At 42.1% G+C, this 20,000-nt stretch overlaps 1 protein-coding gene across 1 annotated transcript in view; it reads right to left on the bottom strand.

The window, feature by feature from the left end:
• LOC137652139 (uncharacterized) overlaps positions 1 to 20,000 on the bottom strand; it is a 70,260-nt gene that overhangs the window by 6,370 nt on the left and 43,890 nt on the right. Inside the window, exons 5-7 of the mRNA XM_068385337.1 lie at positions 11,884 to 12,073; positions 10,122 to 10,218; positions 627 to 1,280 (exon numbers count right to left, since the gene is read on the bottom strand). Coding sequence (XP_068241438.1) covers positions 627 to 1,280; positions 10,122 to 10,218; positions 11,884 to 12,073 — 941 coding nt within the window. The remainder of the gene's footprint in view (positions 1 to 626; positions 1,281 to 10,121; positions 10,219 to 11,883; positions 12,074 to 20,000) is intronic.

The following is a 20,000-nucleotide window of genomic DNA, read 5'->3' as shown; positions in this document are numbered from 1 at the left end:
ACTAGTGAGAGAGAGAGAGAGAGAGAGAGAGAGAGAGGAGAGAGAGAGAGAGAGAGAGAGAGAGCAATGTCTAGTGTATTATAGTCACAAAAACCTTCTATATATCTATCTATCTATCCAATTCTACAGGAATAACATCTAAAGTAAAATAAAACTTTTACTTATCAATCTATATATTTTTATAGGAAAATCATATTTATTACCTGTAAATCTATTTTTATAGGAGTGGCATCTACAGTAGTTTAAAACGTTTACCTACCAATCTATCAATTTCAATAGGAAAATCTATCTATTATCTTTAAATCTATTTCTATAGGAGTAGGCTCTACAGTAATACAAGCAATTTCATCTATCAGTCTGTCTATTTCTGTAGGGGTAGCATCTACAGTAATACAAGCAATTTAATCTACCAATCTGTCTATTTCTGTAGGAGTAGCATCTACAGTAATACAAGCAATTTCACCTGTCAATCTACCTATTTCTGTAGGAGTAGCGTCTACAGTAATACAAGCAATTTAATCTATCAATCTGTCTATTTCTGTAGGAGTAGCATCTATAGTTATTGAAAATATAAAAGATTAAAATAAAAAAAAGAGTTGATATTAAAAAAGTAATTGTGATCCTACCGGCTGTTGCTTCGGCACTATTGAAGGCCCAACAGACGCCGCCCTCCGACCATGCTCGCGCCGTCCGGATCGTCGGTGCTCGGATCTCCGTCGGAGCAATCCTGTTTGCGGGGCCTGCGGCGCTGGAGCTGCCGTAGGCGTGGACGGAGCGGCTAGTCCCGCGGTGCCAGCTAGAAACAGAGGCTCGTAAGAGCTGTCCGATGAGCTCACATTCGTCCAGCTGCCGCCTGCTATGCTGCTGGCACCGATACTACCACCGCTGGCACCCATTCCAGTCGCCCCGACGTTGTAACCACTTGGCATTCCAGCACCGATACCAACGCCAGCAGCTCCGTAAGCACTGGCTCTCTGACCTGGAGGCAACGGTGGCCTGCCACCGGTAGCTCCACCTCCGCCAGCTCCTAAGGAATTTCCAACTCGGAGTTGCACAGCGTTGGGGTCTGGGATCACAGAATAGGACGCCTCCGCCGCGTCCAGGAGATCCATGGAATCGCTCACCGAGGAATCGGGCGTCGGGTACACGGCTCCGTAGAGCTGGGAGTTGGCCATGCTGCCGCTGGACTCCAGGGCCGCGCCCACGGTGTCGAAATTGAAGACGGAGGAGGTTGGGGAGGGGACGTTGATCACCGTGACGTGTTCTCTGGGCTGAACTGCCTGGAAACAGAATGGGACTTCATTAATAACTTTCTCCTGATAAAGATTGCTAAATTAATAAACAATGATGGGTTTAAAGGTCGCTCATGAATGGCAGAGGCAAGGGACAGTGACATTGCCCTAGAGGCTGACCACATACACATGGTCCTCAACTTACAAACTTAATTGGTTCCAAGAAGCTATTTCTAAGTCGAATTGTTTGTAAGTCAATTTTTTTTAATTAGGCCTAGGGTAGGCCTAACCTGAAAGCCATGCCTATGATTTCCAGCTACAAAAAGTCAACAAATAGTCAGGTACCATATGAAATAGATCTCACGTTATTACAACTGTTGATTTACTTACTGTAATGAATGATGTATTATTGTTTTATTACAGAATTTCTTTATCATATCTTTGTTATTTTCAGTTGGTTTTGCGTTCGAATCTCTGAATGTTTGTAAGTTGGGGATATTCTGTATATATATATATATATATATATATATATATATATATATATATATATATATATATATATACCAAGGCACTTCCCCCAATTTTGGGGGGGCAGCCGACATCAACAAAAGAAACATAAACAAAAAGGGGACATCTACTCTCTACGTTCCTCCCAGCCTAACAAGGGACTCAACCGAGTTCAGCTGGTACTGCTAGGGTGCCACACCCCACCCTCCCACATTATCCACCACAGATGAAGCTTCATAATGCTGAATCCCCTACTGCTGCTACCTCCGCGGTCATCTAAGGCATCGGAGGCAGCAGCAGGGCCTACCGGAACTGCGTCACAATCGCTCGCCATTCATTTCAATTTCTAGCACGCTCTCTTGCCTCTCTCACATCTATCCTCTTATCACCATATATATATATATATATATATATATATATATATATATATATATATATATATATATATATATCAAAAATTTTAAATAATTTTTATTTTTCCTAACATACTTACCGAGAACTATTTTTCTTGGAGTCACTTGGTGATCTCTCTTTCTCGACCAAGGTTTTTGGCGCCGTTATCCCCCCACTCCGTTCTCTATATAGGCCTACCCCCACCGCCAAAGAATGCGCCCCGAGGGCAGGATTAGGGCAGGTCACTGCTTCTCTGGGCCATTCTCCTCATTAAGTTCGTCGTATAGCCCAACTTGGCAATGGAAGGATGGCACTCGGGGACGGAAGGGAGGGCCATTACCCGAAAAATAGTTCTCGGTAAGTATGTTAGGAAAAATAAAAATTATTTAAAATTTTTGATTTGTTCCAACACGAATACTTACCGAGAACTATTTTTCTTGGAGACTTATACTTTAGGAGGCGGGAGTGCTATTCTGACACTTGACTCGGCACGTAGGGCCTAGAGGGCTATGGAATGCGGGGGCCTATCAGAGTACGGGAGTGAGGGTAACTGCGCAACCTTACGCTATTATCTAAGATTTTACCTCTTAAAAAATTCTTCTGACGATTTCCTCCGGATGTAGTCGCGAAGAATGTGTTCATCGTTGGGTACAGCCTCTGGCCTTACCGCTACACAGCCCGGAGGGCGGCCATGACTGTCCCAATGGAGAACCCGTCCAAGGATTTCCTTGAATAACCCCTGAGGTAGTGGGCAGTAAAGGTTGACTGGTGCGACCAAGTGCCTGTCTGTAGGATCTGCCTCACCGCCATGTTTCTCTCAAAGGGCAAGGGGGTGCTCAGACCCCTGATGTCATGGGTCCGGGGAGTGCCTGGCACTGCCATTTTATCCTCTTCATAGGTTCTAGCGATGACTTGTCTCAGCCAGAAGGAAATGGAGTTCTTGGAAACTTGCTTCCTATTAACACCTGTGGAAACGAAGAGGTTTCTGATACCTGGTAGGAGTGAGAGAAGTCGAATGACAAACCATGGATCTCTCCCACTCTCTTATCGGACGCCAAGGCCAGCAAGAAGACGGCCTTGAGGGTGAGATCTTTGTTCACGATATCTTTCAAGTGTTCAAAGGGGGAACGATACATCATCTTCCGGACCTTGCCTAAGTCCCACTGGGGCACCTTTCCTGCCTGAGGGGGGCAAGACTGTTCGAAGCTTTTGACAAGCATCGCTATGTGTCTCGAGGCCCCCAGGTCGATGCCCTTCAGGAGGAAGACTTGGCCTAAGGCAGCCCGAACCCCTTTTTATGGCTGGGATTGACATCTCCGCTTTGTCCTTGAGAAACACCAGAAAATCTGCCATGTCTGGGACAGAGGCCTTAAGAGGTCTAATGTGCCTCTCAGAGCACCACTTCGCGACGGAGGTCCATTTTGTCTGGTAGACCGCGGTTGACGACTTTCTTAGGAATAGAGACATTCTCTTAGCCGTGGAGGAAGAATATCCTTCTTTCTTCAGGAGCCGCTCTTAGTCTTCAGTCGTGAAGACGTAGGGAGAGTGGCCTGTCGTGGAGCTTGAGAAAGTGAGGCTGGAGCAGAAGGTCTGACCTGACGGACAGAGGCCACAGCGGTTGACTCGATAGGTCTTTTAGATCCGCGAACCACTCTCTCTCTCTGGCCACCAGGGCGCTACCAAAGTCATCTGTAGGTTTCGGGCCGTCTTTACTCTGCTGAGCACTTGTCTTATCAACGTGAAAAGGGGGAAAGGCGTACACATCCAGATTGTCCCACTTGTGCTGAAAAGAGTCTTCTAAGGATGCTTTCGGGTCTGGTACAGGGGAGCAATAGACTGGGAGTTGGGCGTTGAGGTTGTTGCAAAGCGGTCAACCACCGGGGAACCCCAGCGTTGAATGATGAGCTTGGCTATTCCTGGGAGAAGGGACCATTCTGTCCCTACTATGTGGCCCATTCTGCTGAGGCCGTCGGCCAGCACGTTTTCCTTCCCGGGAATGAACCTTGCTAACATCACCCCTTGATTTTCTTCCACTCAATCTAGACTCTCTATGGTGAGATCGCACAACTCCTTCGATTACAAGTACCCTGCTTCTTTATGTATGTCACTACCGTGGTGTTGTCGCTCATCCATGCCACGGTGTTTCCCTTTAGCAGACTTGCGAAGTGTAGGCACGCCTTCTGGACTGCTTCCAACTCCAGGACATTGTGTGGGGTTGCCTTTCCCCTTCCAACCAGGTCTCTCGTGCCGTTTCGTTGAGGGGAAGGGCTCCCCATCCCTGGTTGGAGGCGTCTGTGAACAGTAGTAACTCGGGAGGGCCGGTCCCGAAGGTAGTCCCCTTGAGTGAGTTCGACTGGCAATACCACCATTCTAGGGAGGGTCTCGTGTCTGGAATGACTGGGATTAGCACCTGCTGCGAATCCGTCTGTCACCAGAGGTTCCTGAGATTCCATTGGATGGATCTGAGCCTTACCCTCCCTTGGGGAACTAGGTTCTCCAATGAGACCAGGTGACCTATCAGCCTCTGCCCATCTTCCGCCCTCCTGGGGTGTTCTGACAGGAACGGCTGACTAATGAGCCTGAGGTTTCTTATCTTATCCTCCGAAGAGAAAATTTTCCCGAAAGATGTCTAATGTTATTCCCAAGTAGTTCATTCCGGTGGATGGGGATAGATTTGACTACTTCGGGTTGATTAAGTTCCCCAGATCCTTGCAAAACTGGAGGAGACTTCTCCCTTGTCCCTCCAAGAGGACCATTGAGACGGAAAGAAGCCACCAGGCGTCCAGGTATCTGATAAGGCGGATGCCTCGTTCGTGAGCCCCCCTGCGACAGCCGTGAGACTCTCGTGAACACTTGGGGCGCTGTTGCCAGACCAAAGAAAAAGGGTCCTGAATTGCAGGATCTGGGAACCCTAATTCACCCGGAGGAGCTTCCGACCCGAGGTGTGGACTGGAATCTGGAAGTACGCGTCCTTGGGGTTGATGGTCATCCTACAATCTTTCTCCCTCAAGGACAGCAGGACTGAATTCTGAGTGTCCATTTTGAAGTCCGTCTTCTTGACGAACCTGTTGAGAGCTGACAGATCTATAACCGATCTCCACCCCCCGGTCGCTTTTTCCACCAGGAATAGGCGACTGTAGGAACCTGGCCCTGGGAGAAAACTTCTTCCATGGTACCCTTCTCTAGCATGGACGACACCTCCTCTTGAAGGGCGGCCCTCTTTAACGGGTCTTTGGGATCTAGCCATTCTATCCGGTTGGCCGGAAAAAGCGTAGGCGGAACGGAAGTCTGTAGCCCTTCTTTAGTACGGACACTGTCCAAGGTTCTGCTCCTTGAGCCCTCCATGCTTGCCAATGACGTCTGAGTCATCCTCCAACCCGAGGGTTGGGCGGGGATAGGGGGCCTCCCACTCTTATCTTCTTCTAGAGGGGCGGCCTGATCTGTCTCCCCTAGAGGCGGAGTAACCAAACCTGAAGGAGCTAGAGGGCGCTGGAGCTCCCCTGCGGGGGGGGGGGGGGGGGGGGGCTGAGGCGTTGCGGACCAGGAGGAAGAGGGGGGCTTCTCTCCTCGTAGTGCTGGTAGAGGCTTGGGGTGTCGCGGCACTATCCGAGACGGACCTCTTATAGGACGGTCTCCTAGGAGTCGTAGGTCTGGGGGCGTTAGCCTCCTTCTTTTTCAAGACCTTCTCCATTATGGCTTCTAGTTCCTTCCGAGGAAACAGAGACTCTCCCCACAGGGGAAAGCTGCGAATGGCTCGCGTCTCCCTGTCTGGTACCTTCCAAGACACCTTCGCCAGAACAGTGTCTCGCTTCCAGAACACCCAGTTAGCTGTTAGTGCGAGAGACTGATATGTCAATAACCTAAGGGTTGAAGGCCTTGCTGGACAGGGTCCTCGGGGTCAAAGGAGGCTTGTACACCTCCCAAAGTGTAAACCCACCAGTCCAGCCAAGAGGAGACGTTACTAAGTCCCTCGACATTTTCTCCATCATGGAGGCTTCTGCTGGCGAGAACCAGACTGGGGCCGAAGAGGCTCTACTGTCTGAAACGCCTTGACTAAGGATGTCCTGCTGACCCCACCTTAAAGGTTGGGGGACCCCGGCATTGCTGGCCACTACCTTGCCGACATACTCCTGCTCTAGGACTAGATCCCGGGTTAGAGGAAGTGCTAGGGACGTCTTAGGTTGGGAGGAGTCTGCATGATCCTCAAAAAGGCTTGACTTCCAGGAAACTTCAGCCGTAGTTGCAGGTTCCGGTACTTGTGGTGTCTTCTGCAAAGGCTAACCACTCTCCTATAGACGGAGTGCTCCGTCAGGGAGCGCTCCTCTCCGTCAGCCGAGGACTCGGCTTGGGGCCGGGGAGCTGGGTTACCGGGCACGCTGACTGGACGTCTAGCTCTTTGGGGCCAGGGGCGCCGTCCTGCCGAGGTACTGGATTTCATCTGCGGGGACGTCCGCACCAGGGGCCTGGGTTAACGCAGGCAACGCTGGTTCAGCGGGGACTCTCGTCGGCCCAAGGGCTCTGGGTGCCGAGGATGCGGTTCCCGTGGGCTGACCCGACAGCGGGAACCGTTCCTTCTGACCCGAAGGCCGCACCAGCCGGGCTGGTTCGGCCAGGCCGCCCGACAAGAAGCGCGTTTCCCCCACTGGGCGGGGTAACCGGAGGCTTCGGGGACCTACGCTTACCTGTAGAGTCCTTCCTACCGCTTGATCTCGAGGAGCCGGGTCACCGGGCACTCCCCGGGCGCTTCGGTTCTGGAACACCAGGCACTCCCTTGCGGTGGTACCGGTCTTCCCCGGCGGGGAGCTCCGCATCAGGTTCGGGGTCAGAACCGGCATCGCCGTACCGTCGAGGACTACTGTTCGTGTATTCTCTCCGGGGGACGCGGACGCGGATCCCCGTGGGCTGACCCGACGGAGGGAACCGTTCCTTTTAAGTCCGAGGGCCGAACCAGCTGTGCTGGTTCGGCCAGGCTGCCCGTAAAGAAGCCCGGTTACACCCGTTGGCGGGGTGAACCGGAAGCTTCGCGGTCTTACGCCTGCCTGAAGAGGCCTTCTCGCATTTCTCCCTTCGAGGGTTATATCTGCGTCTGGAGGATGGCCTTCGTGGTGAGAAAAAACCCTGGGTTGCCGGTCCGGGGAACGCTGCAATACAGACCTGGGAGGCTCCTTCTCAGCGAGGCCCTCGGCTGCAGAAGAGACTGAAAAATACGCTAAGAGACTGGAGAAGAATTAGGGACATTTTTCCCCCACATGGGGTCATCAGAGGAGACGTGGCCTGCTTGCACCAGGACTCCGTCTCCCCACACATCTCGAAAGTAGTACTTACCTCAAACTACTTCTTAAGAGTTATCTTCTTCACAATAAACCAACCTCGTCTCCTACTCTGGGTAGGAGAGGGTGGTAGGGAAGCTCTGTCAGGCGAGACACCCGGCGCTAGTCTTCTTAGGCGAACCCTTCGTCGCCTACTTCTTCTTGGTGCTATACCGCACCCACTCAAACTCTTGGGGAAGAGCAATGGGCACTTCCCCGCAACTGACTTACCTCGTCCCCTACTATGGGTAGGGGAAGATGGCTGTATAAGAATCTCTATTCGACGAGGCATCGGGAATTAAGTGGCGAGGAGAGGCTCGTCTTCCTATGAGCCTCTTGGATGTATTCTTCCTCTTGGTGCCGAAGTGCACTCACTGCACTACGTTCCAGGACCAGTAGTCCTGACACGTGGTTGAAGGGGAACATGAGCTGCCCCTACACGGCTAACACCGAGGATAAGGGGAGGAAGAATGATTTATTGTAAAATTGTTCCTTTCAGCTATTAATTACTTGAAGGAAATCAAGGAATACTGTTCCATAACGCACACAACGCACGACACAAGCACTTAAGGAAATGAATTAAACACCGGGTAAGCACACGGTTGAAAAGTGAACGCACAGGAACACTTAGGAAAGCACACTGCGAAAAAACACAAGTCCCCACGGTGGGAACACGTGGAACTAAACGCGCACAAAGGATCGAGAGAAACTTGAGAGTGAGGTGTGAACACCTCACGACCAAGAACTTAATGAGGAGAATGGCCCAGAGAAGCAGTGACCTGCCCTAATCCTGCCCTCGGGGCGCATTCTTTGGCGGCGGGGGTAGGCCTATATAGAGAACGGAGTGGGGGGATAACGGCGCCAAAAACCTTGGTCGAGAAAGAGAGATCACCAAGTGACTCCAAGAAAAATAGTTCTCGGTAAGTATTCGTGTTGGAACAAATATATATAGTATGATCAGGGTTGTAGTGGCCGATGTGGTAACGTCCCTGACTGGTGATCGCCAGACTGGGGTTCGAGCCCCGATTATACTCGTTAGTACCTTTGGTCGCTGCAACCTCACCATCCTTGTGAGCTAAGGATAGGGGTTTTGGACGAGCCTGTAGGTCTATCTGCTGAGTCATCAGCAGCCATTGCCTGGTCCTCCTTGGTCCTAGCTTGAATGGAGAGGAGGTCTGGGCACTGATCATATGTATGTATGGTCAGTCTCTAGGGGGCATTGTCCTGCTCGATAGGTCAGTGACATCAGTGACACTGTCCCTTGCCTCTGCCACTCATGAGTGACCTTTTAAAGCTTTTAAACCAGGCCCCTCTCTCCATCCAAGCTAAGACCAGGGAGGGCCAGGTAATGACTGCTGATGACTCAGTAGATAGACCTATAGGCTCCCCCAAACTCACATCCTTATCTCACAAGGATGGAGAGGTCGCAGACACTACAAGAAACTATCGAGCTTGAGCGGGACTCAAGCAGGGACGTTTCCAGTAATTCTAAAAATCTTTGCTTTAATTGGAAAGTAATAAAGATAATTAGCCTAATCTTCACCAGTAAGTAAATCTGTAAAAACTATGAATTTCAAGATAAATGATAAATTATTTAATAAATTGTTATCCTTTCATTTTCGTTTAACATAAATATTGGTGGATAATATGAGCACATGCTAAAGAAATAGTACGATAATCTATGGCTATATTTCATAAAGTATATGTTTATTCCTTCAAAACATCAGTATATCATAAGCAGGAAACTAAGAAAATGCACAACAATACCTTTGAATTAACTTTTCTTCAACAATACCAAAGTGAAGATTGATAAAACTCATATCTATATTATCAGGACTTTATCAGATTCATCGAATTTATTATCTTTGTTATCATTTTGGATTAATGATACAGTACACTATCTTTCAACACCTTGAAGTTTTGGAGTGACTTCCCCGTAGAGTTTTTCAACCAAACCTTGTTACTCATGTTCATGGTTATTTGAAAGTATATAGCAAAATATGAGTTTATCTGTGATTAAACAACGAGGAAAAATACAAGCACGCATAAATGTATATCTATACGAATAAAATTATGCTAGTAAGTATGTACAGGTGCGTGATTATGTTATGTTCTCTCAAATTAATACTTTATCTACTGTGGTAAGAAGAAATACGTCAATACATATGGCGAATGATGTCAGTTCGCCACTTTTCATTATACAAAAATAATTATGCAGGAAATGAAGGAGATTTACCAGCCTAATGAGTCAAGCTACACTTAAAATTGACCATAAAAAACGGTAAAAATACTGGAATAAATGTTGCCAGGCATTTACCGTTTTAAAAACCTATATAATGACGCAAAGGAGTGATATTACGGTCACCAACCCGTAAAAGATAATAAAAAAGCAGGGTAAAATTACGGTCACCTGTATTTTACTGAGATATGGCTGAGAACAATATTTTTAACGGAGAATTTCCGATTAAAATTACGGTTTACTTTTAACAGTGTAGACTTAAAGACCTGGCCAAGGCAAGAATTGTTAATGGGGAAAATCTAATTATTAATTAGCATTCTGTGGTAGATGGTTACATCCATCACTGCAGTCAGCTCAGATTCACTTTCTTTACATGGTTTTGATAACTATAATTTCATACAGGCCACTCAATTACCATTCCAATACACGCATGTACTTTACCTGAGGCCCGGGCGGTGAGCGTAGAAATGTGAGAGACCCAGTTCCTGAAGCAGGCGTCGTTGGTGAACTTGGTAAGGACGCCCTTAGAGAGGATCTCCTGTAGATGCAAGAATAATGTAGTAACTATCTCTCTATCTATCTATCTATCTATCTGTGCATATACGAGAAGCCAGATAATACATTTTGAAACATACAATTTATGTGAGTACTTCCGCCTCGAGGTAAGTACTGTTAGGAAAAATACAAATTACTTAAAATTTGTGATATTTATGTGAGTACTTCCGCCTGTAGATACAAGAATAATGTAATAAATTAAGAGTGCGTTATTCCATAAATCAATGAACACTTGAATTTCTATAAATATCTATCAATCTATCTATTCACATATAAGAATACCGACAAATTTACGGGGGGAAATTCAAAAGACTACAGATGAGATCCTAAAGGCTTTAAGAAATCTAAAGACAAAATCTGGAATATTTAATGGAATACTTGAAGCTTCAAGAAACCTGTATGCAAAATCTGAAAGGCTTTGAGAAGCCTTAAGACAAAGACCGAAAGAGAGTAATGATTCTAAAGAAAATTACCATAAGATCCCTAAAAGACTTGGAGAGAAAATTTTGAAGATCCCAAGGAATAGTCAAGAACTGAAATTTATTAAAGCACCTTCTGACAAAAATTAGGACTTCAAGCTCCTGGAGACAAAATCTAAAATTTTGAATGAACCTATATTTTAAAAAATTCCATGAACCTAGACCAAATCACAAAATTTCACAAAACCTACAAAATAAAAAAAATATCGAAGACTTTAAGGGTCATACAGACAATATATTTATAATATTAACATCATATATATATATATATATATATATATATATATATATATATATATATATATATATATATATATATATATATATATATATATATATATATATATATATATATATATAGATATGCACACAATCATATATAACATATATTACATATAATATTTATTCATGTATATATATATATATATATATATATATATATATATATATATATATATATATATATATATATATATATATATATATATATATATATAAACCGAAACTCTTTAGCAGTAAGGCTCAAATAAGGTAAGGGCTCTAAAGGTCAGGTAAGACCATAGCCTCGGTGTCATGCCTTGCTAGGAATTTCATGGCAATAATCTATTTTAAGATCCATCAACGTACGCTGTTTCGCGGTTTGTTTTTTTTACACTCTCAAGTGTTCAGTGACTTTCATCTCTCTCTATCTCTCTCTCTCTCTCTCTGTCCCCTTGCTTTTACTTGGCCATTATATGATTATTCATAGGATCAAAATACACAATTTTAGTATAGATAATAGTTCTCTCTCTCTCTCTCTCTCTCTCTCTCTCTCTCTCTCTCTCTCTCTCTCTCTCTCTCTTGCTTTTCATTTAACGGTAATGTAATTATTTTAAGATCAAAATGCATAGTTTCAGTAAAGAAAATAATATATCATACATAGATAATAGCCTCTCTCTCTCTCTCTCTCTCTCTCTCTCTCTCTCTCTCTTTTGCTTTTTACTTAACGGTTAAGTAATTATTCTAGAATAAGATTACATTCTAGTGTAGGTAATAGTCTCTCTCTCTCTCTCTCTCTCTCTCTCTCTCTCTCTCTCTCTCTCTCTCTCTCTCTCTCTCTCCATGTATATCACCGTTTGTTTCTTATCGTCTTCCCTTTTCCCTTATGTATTTCTACATCTTCCTCTTACCTGTTCAACGGAACATCGTGATGATGACGAACGTAGGTAACAACTGACGAAGGAGAGATGTTGGGGTCGGAGGAACCAGACGAAACGGAATTTAGGCTTTGCATCGACGAGAGGCCAGATGCCGTCGACAAGGTCATGCTGGGAGCTGGACTCAGCCCCAGGCGCATGGAATGTAGGCTGGAGATCTCATCTGCAAGGAAAATAGGAGCAATACGGTTAGCTTTCTCGACTCTCTTTTGGGGGAAGAGGATCAGTTGATTGTGTATGTTCAGATTACACTTTACTTCTTCGGTTAGCTTTCTCGACTTTTTTGGGGAAGAAGATCAACTGATTGGCGTGTATAGATTACATTAGATTATAGCTTACTTCTTCGGTTAACTTTCTCTTTGGAAGAAGACCAGTTGATTGGCGTGTATAGATTACATTAGATTATAGCTTACTTCTTCGGTTAACTTTCTCTTGGGAAGAAGACCAGTTGATTGGCGTGTATAGATTACATTAGATTATAGCTTACTTCTTCAGTTAACTTTCTCTTGGGAAGAGGATCAGCTGATTGTGTGTGATTATATTACACTTTACTTCTTCAGTTAGCTTTCTCGACTTTTTTGTGGAAGAGATCAGTTGATTGGCGTGTATATATTACATTAGATTATAGCTTACTTCTTCGGTTAACTTTCTCTTGGGAAGATCAGTTGATTGGCGTGTATAGATTACATTAGATTATAGCTTACTTCTTCGGTTAACTTTCTCTTGGGAAGAAGGCCAGTTGATTGGCGTGTATAGATTACATTAGATTATAGCTTACTTCTTCGGTTAACTTTCTCTTGGGAAGAAGGCCAGTTGATTGGCGTGTATAGATTACATTAGATTATAGCTTACTTCTTCGGTTAACTTTCTCTTGGGAAGAGGATCAGCTGATTGTGTGTGTTTATATTACACTTTACTTCTTCAGTTAGCTTTCTCGACTTTTTTGTGGAAGAGATCAGTTGATTGGCGTGTATATATTACATTAGATTATAGCTTACTTTTTCGGTTAACTTTCTCTTGGGAAGAAGATCAGTTGATTGGCGTGTATAGATTACATTAGATTATAGCTTACTTCTTCGGTTAACTTTCTCTCGGGAAGAAGACCAGTTGATTGGCGTGTATATATTACATTAGATTATAGCTTACTTTTTCGGTTAACTTTCTCTTGGGAAGAAGATCAGTTGATTGGCGTGTATATATTACATTAGATTATAGCTTACTTCTTCGGTTAACTTTCTCTTGGGAAGAGGATCAGCTGATTGTGTGTGTTTATATTACACTTTACTTCTTCAGTTAGCTTTCTCGACTTTTTTGTGGAAGAGATCAGTTGATTGGCGTGTATATATTACATTAGATTATAGCTTTCTTTTTCGGTTAACTTTCTCTTGGGAAGAAGATCAGTTGATTGGCGTGTATAGATTACATTAGATTATAGCTTACTTCTTCGGTTAACTTTCTCTCGGGAAGATGACCAGTTGATTGGCGTGTATATATTACATTAGATTATAGCTTACTTTTTCGGTTAACTTTCTCTTGGGAAGAAGATCAGTTGATTGGCATGTATAGATTACATTAGATTATAGCTTACTTCTTCGGTTAACTTTCTCTTGGGAAGAGGATCAGCTGATTGTGTGTGTTTATATTACACTTTACTTCTTCAGTTAGCTTTCTCGACTTTTTTGTGGAAGAGATCAGTTGATTGGCGTGTATATATTACATTAGATTATAGCTTACTTCTTCGGTTAACTTTCTCTTGAGAAGAAGACCAGTTGATTGGCGTGTATAGATTACATTAGATTATAGCTTACTTCTTCGGTTAACTTTCTCTTGGGAAGAGGATCAGCTGATTGTGTGTGTTTATATTACACTTTACTTCTTCAGTTAGCTTTCTCGACTTTTTTGTGGAAGAGATCAGTTGATTGGCGTGTATAGATTACATTAGATTATAGCTTACTTCTTCGGTTAACTTTCTCTTGGGAAGAGGATCAGCTGATTGTGTGTGTTTATATTACACTTTACTTCTTCAGTTAGCTTTCTCGACTTTTTTGTGGAAGAGATCAGTTGATTGGCGTGTATATATTACATTAGATTATAGCTTACTTTTTCGGTTAACTTTCTCTTGGGAAGAAGATCAGTTGATTGGCGTGTATAGATTACATTAGATTATAGCTTACTTCTTCGGTTAACTTTCTCTTGGGAAGAGGATCAGCTGATTGTGTGTGTTTATATTACACTTTACTTCTTCAGTTAGCTTTCTCGACTTTTTTGTGGAAGAGATCAGTTGATTGGCATGTATATATTACATTAGATTATAGCTTACTTTTTCGGTTAACTTTCTCTTGGGAAGAAGATCAGTTGATTGGCGTGTATAGATTACATTAGATTATAGCTTACTTCTTCGGTTAACTTTCTCTTGGGAAGAGGATCAGCTGATTGTGTGTGTTTATATTACACTTTACTTCTTCAGTTAGCTTTCTCGACTTTTTTGTGGAAGAGATCAGTTGATTGGCGTGTATATATTACATTAGATTATAGCTTACTTTTTCGGTTAACTTTCTCTTGGGAAGAAGATCAGTTGATTGGCGTGTATAGATTACATTAGATTATAGCTTACTTCTTCGGTTAACTTTCTCTTGGGAAGAGGATCAGCTGATTGTGTGTGTTTATATTACACTTTACTTCTTCAGTTAGCTTTCTCGACTTTTTTGTGGAAGAGATCAGTTGATTGGCATGTATATATTACATTAGATTATAGCTTACTTTTTCGGTTAACTTTCTCTTGGGAAGAAGATCAGTTGATTGGCGTGTATAGATTACATTAGATTATAGCTTACTTCTTCGGTTAACTTTCTCTTGGGAAGAGGATCAGCTGATTGTGTGTGTTTATATTACACTTTACTTCTTCAGTTAGCTTTCTCGACTTTTTTGTGGAAGAGATCAGTTGATTGGCGTGTATATATTACATTAGATTATAGCTTACTTTTTCGGTTAACTTTCTCTTGGGAAGAAGATCAGTTGATTGGCGTGTATAGATTACATTAGATTATAGCTTACTTCTTCGGTTAACTTTCTCTTGGGAAGAGGATCAGCTGATTGTGTGTGTTTATATTACACTTTACTTCTTCAGTTAGCTTTCTCGACTTTTTTTGTGGAAGAGATCAGTTGATTGGCGTGTATATATTACATTAGATTATAGCTTACTTCTTCGGTTAACTTTCTCTTGGGAAGAAGATCAGTTGATTGGCGTGTTTAAATTACACTTTACTTCTTCAGTAGTTAACCTTAATGATTTACTCAGAGAATTTTTCTTCCCCCAGCAGCATGTCTTTTTTTTCTGCGGAACAACTGTATATTATTCATTAGGCTGCCTCTGATAACTTATCATTTATGCAAATAGATTCTACTGTATTTAGCAAATCAGAATTACGTGAAAATGTATAACCCAAGTACTGTACAGTACTTCATGTGATGCTAAAGGAAATTATGACAGGCTTTTGTTTTATTACATATTATTATTATTATTATTATTATTATTATTATTATTATTATTATTTTCATTATCATTATTATTATTACAATTATTATTACTATCATCATCATCATTATTATTATTATTATTATTATTATTATTATTATTATTATTATGGTGGGAGACGTTAGTCTGTTGACTTACAGCAAACCAACCTAGTATGGGTGGCCCTAGCTTGTACAGTTTTGCTTATCATAACTATACACAATACCTTTCACCACGTTAAGGTATCACTCATTCAGACAGGGAATAATAATAATAATAATAATAATAATAATAATAATAATAATAACTAGAGGAGCACTCGGTAGCGTGCAGACCTCCGCCGTGGCAGTTTATTTCTCAACCTTTTGCTTGACCTTGACCTTGACCTTTGAGTTTAACATGTATCAATTGGCGTGGATTTTTATACACTCAAATATGAACCAAATTTGAAGTCTTTTTGACAACGATGTCCAAACTTATGGCTGATTACGAAAATTGGACATTTTGCTTGAACGTGACCTTGACCTTTAACCCTGACCTTCCAAAATTTAATAATTTCCAGCTTTTTACATTATAGTTAATCCCTTCAAGTTTCATCACTGTACGATTGAAATTGTGGCCAGGAAGCTGTTCACAAACAAACACACACAAACCAGGGGGTAAAACAAAACCTCATTCCAATGTCGTTGGTGGAGGTAATAATAATAATAATAATAATAATAATAATAATAACAACAACAACAACAACAACAACAACAACAACAACAATAATAATAATAATAGGGAGGGCACACGTGAAAATATACGTGTTATATACGTAGAGTTTTGCGGTTCCGACGTCATATATTGCGAAAAGCATTCGAAGGGTTTGGAAAGGCAGCTCTGAGCAACTCCTCGTTTTAGCTATATTGAATTTCAGTCAGGTGTTTGAGGGGAGTAAAGAAGGAACCGTGCACTAGGCGTTGCAAGGACAATGTATGATTTTGTTTCATATTATTTCCCCATTAGTATATTGATAGATAGAAAATAATTATTTGTGTATGTTTTTTTATTATTATTCATAATTGGATACATAGATACATGTGTTTATAGTCGGTATAAAACAAAAATAATATTCTTTCTTCTTAGTACATACACACACATCTCTCTCTCTCTCTCTCTCTCTCTCTCTCTCTCTCTCTCTCTCTCTCTCTCTCTCTCTCTCTCTTTCTTTCTTTCTTTCATAAATATACATATAAATATCTATCTATCTATCTATCTATCTATATATATATATATATATATATATATATATATATATATATATATATATAGAGAGAGAGAGAGAGAGAGAGAGAGAGAGAGAGAGAGAGAGAGAGAGAGAGAGAGATACGTATATATATATATATATATATATATATATATATATATATATATATATATATATATATATATTTATGTAATATATATACGTACATGTATATATATATATATATATATATATATATATATATATATATATATATATATATATATATATATATACATACGTCTCTCTCTCTCTCTCTCTCTCTCTCTCTCTCTCTCTCTCTCTCTCTCTCTCTCTCTCTCTCTTTATACATATATATATATATATATATATAATATATATATATATATATATATATATATATATATATATATACTATATATATATATATATATATATATATATATATTATATATATATATATATATATATATATATATATATATATATATATATATTCATGTATATATATATACATATGTAATATATATATATATATATATATATATATATATATATATATATATGTAAAAAATATATGTATATATTCATACACAGATAGATACAGAGATAGATATACAGGAGGAAAGATAGATAGATAAAAATCCTTGCATTATCTTATACCTTCACATACCAATCCTCAAATATCAATTACTGACAAAACCTCACGCGAATCTTTTTCAAATCACAAAAATAAGTATTACTATTTTTCAAATAATCAGATAATGATACTAATAATATTATATTTTCAACCAATTTTGGAATTTTGAAATATTCTTTAAAAGGTATATAAAAAGGGCAAAGTAATTCATTCATTCTCAAGTTTCCTGTTATTCATAGGGACCAGTCCTCCCACCACCAGTTCATATCACTAATAGTCGACGTGCCTAACAGTCCCTGTCCTTAAAAGTCCACAACTCTAAAAATCTCTGTCCCTAACAGTTCACGTCCCTAAAAGTCCCTGTCCCTAACTGTCCACAACTCTTAAAAGTTTCTTTCCTTAACAGTCCCTCTCCCTAACAGTCCACAACTCTAAAAGTTTCTTTCCCTAACATTCCCTGTCCCTAAAAGTCCCTGTCCCTAACAGTCCACAACTCTTAAAAGTTTCTTTCCCTAACAGTCCCTAACTCTAAAAGTCCCTGATCCTAACAGTTTCGTCCCTGATAGTCCTCGTCCCTAACAGTCCTCGCCCCTAACAGTCCTCGTCCCTAACAGTCCTCGTCCCTGACAGTCCTCGTCCCTAACAGTCCTCGTCCCTGACAGTCCTCGTCCCTAACAGTCTTCGTCCCTGATAGTCCTCGTCCCTAACAGTCCTCGCCCCTAACAGTCCTCGTCCCTGACAGTCCTCGTCCCTAACAGTCCTCGTCCCTAACAGTCCTCGCCCCTGACAGTCCTCGTCCCTAACAGTCCTCACCCCTGACAGTCCTCGTCCCTAACTGTTCCTATCCTAACAATCATCATTCATAACAGTCTCTGTGCTTAGGAGTCCTCATTCTTAACAGTCCCTATCCCTAACAGTCCCTATTATCAAATGTCCCTATCCCTAATAGTCCCTATTCCTAACAGTTTCTGTCCTCAAGTCCTCGTCCCTAACAGTACCCGTCCCTTACTTAGGTCTTTTTTTTTTAAATCTGTTGCGAACTGTTTATGTGTGCAAGATCCAGTGGAGCACATTACCGGTTAATCTAATGATAATAATCTCTCTCTCTCTCTCTCTCTCTCTCTCTCTCTCTCTCTCTCTCTCTCTCTCTCTCTCTCTCTCTCCGTGTGTGTTCGTGCCAAGTGTCTCTCGCGATGACTAAGAACATATGTTCAGCGAAGCTCTTAGGAGACTCCTCAAGGCTCGTCTGAGTGTTCCAAGAAATCCAAGGGACCACCATCGACCAAGGGCTCTCTCTCTCTCTCTCTCTCTCTCTCTCTCTCTCTCTCTCTCTCTCTCTCTCTCTCTCTCTCTCTTCTGAGCACAAAATTGTGGCGTCATCACCGGTAAAATGCATCCTTCCGCTTGCTGATGTTGATGATGATCTGTGTTAACCCCTTAATCCCGATTTTCTTCCCGCTCCTTACTCGACGAAGATAGAAAGAAAAAGAGAAGAAAAGATCTCTCTCTCTCTCTCTCTCTCTCTCTCTCTCTCTCTCTCTCTCTCTCTCTCTCTCTCTCTCATAGTTCATTTCTTTTAATGGTTTGATGTTTTTCGCCCCATGTAAATAATTTCACCAACTACAGATTACTTCCATTGGAAACTCTCTCTCTCTCTCTCTCTCTCTCTCTCTCTCTCTCTCTCTCTCTCTCTCTCTCTCTCTCTCTCTCTCTCTTTATACTATTTAAGATGAATTTCCAGCTTCCAAGCACTTATATGCGACAAAACTTCAACGAACTTAATCTGGAAATAATCTAAATTATCAGATCGGATGGCCAGATGGCTCAAAAAAAAAAAAAAAAAAAAAAAAAAAAAAAAAAAAAAAGAGGAAAAAAAAACCCTACTCATGTCTCCTCTTTTAAAGCCGGTGCTTTTAAAGTTCCAAAAACATCTTGAACATTATCTTCTTTCGTCTCCTTTTTTTTTTTATGTGTGAGATCCATCAAGCGAACCGACGGCCGTCAGTCTCCGATTGCAATTTCGGAAAGAGTATGATTGTCTTCGCCGACGGTCCGTAACAACAGACCGTCGGATAATCCTCATAATACTTTTCGTTATCGTCTACGTCTCTATCGGGGTGCATTATCGTCATTATCGCTGAGATACGACCGTCATTTGAGATGGTAATAGCCGTGTGCGGCACCGTTCACTTGATTCGCTCTCAAATAGACCAGAGGGACACGCTGGGTGACGTCACAAGAGGTCCGACAGATCGTACACAAGGGTCCGACAGATCGTACACAAGGGTCCGACAGCTCGTACACAAGGGTCCGACAGATCGTACACAAGGGTCCGACAGATCATACACAAAGGGTCCGACAGATCGTACACAAGGGTCCGACTGATCGTACACAAGGGTCCGACAGATCGTACACACGGGTCCAACAGCTCCTACGACAGTTTCCATCGTTCGCTTCGCTGACAACTCTAACTGAAGGATGGGAGATGAAAGATCAGCAGACCAATGAAGGGATCAGAGATAAACGAGCGATTGACAGCTCAATGATGGGGCAGCAGTTGGGTGAAAGATTGGGAATCCAGTGAAAGACTTGGCGCTGAAGTGAGATTAGCAGTTGAGAGGTGGGGAGAATGTAAAAAAGGATTGCCTGTTGGGGAAAAATAACTCTTACTTGAAGGACTAGGTATA

This window comes from Palaemon carinicauda, chromosome 13, assembly GCF_036898095.1.
Source record: "Palaemon carinicauda isolate YSFRI2023 chromosome 13, ASM3689809v2, whole genome shotgun sequence".
In the NCBI taxonomy this organism is placed as follows: Eukaryota; Metazoa; Arthropoda; class Malacostraca; order Decapoda; family Palaemonidae; genus Palaemon; species Palaemon carinicauda.
Note: the sequence above shows the minus strand (reverse complement) of the source record. Positions and strands in the feature narration are given on the sequence as shown.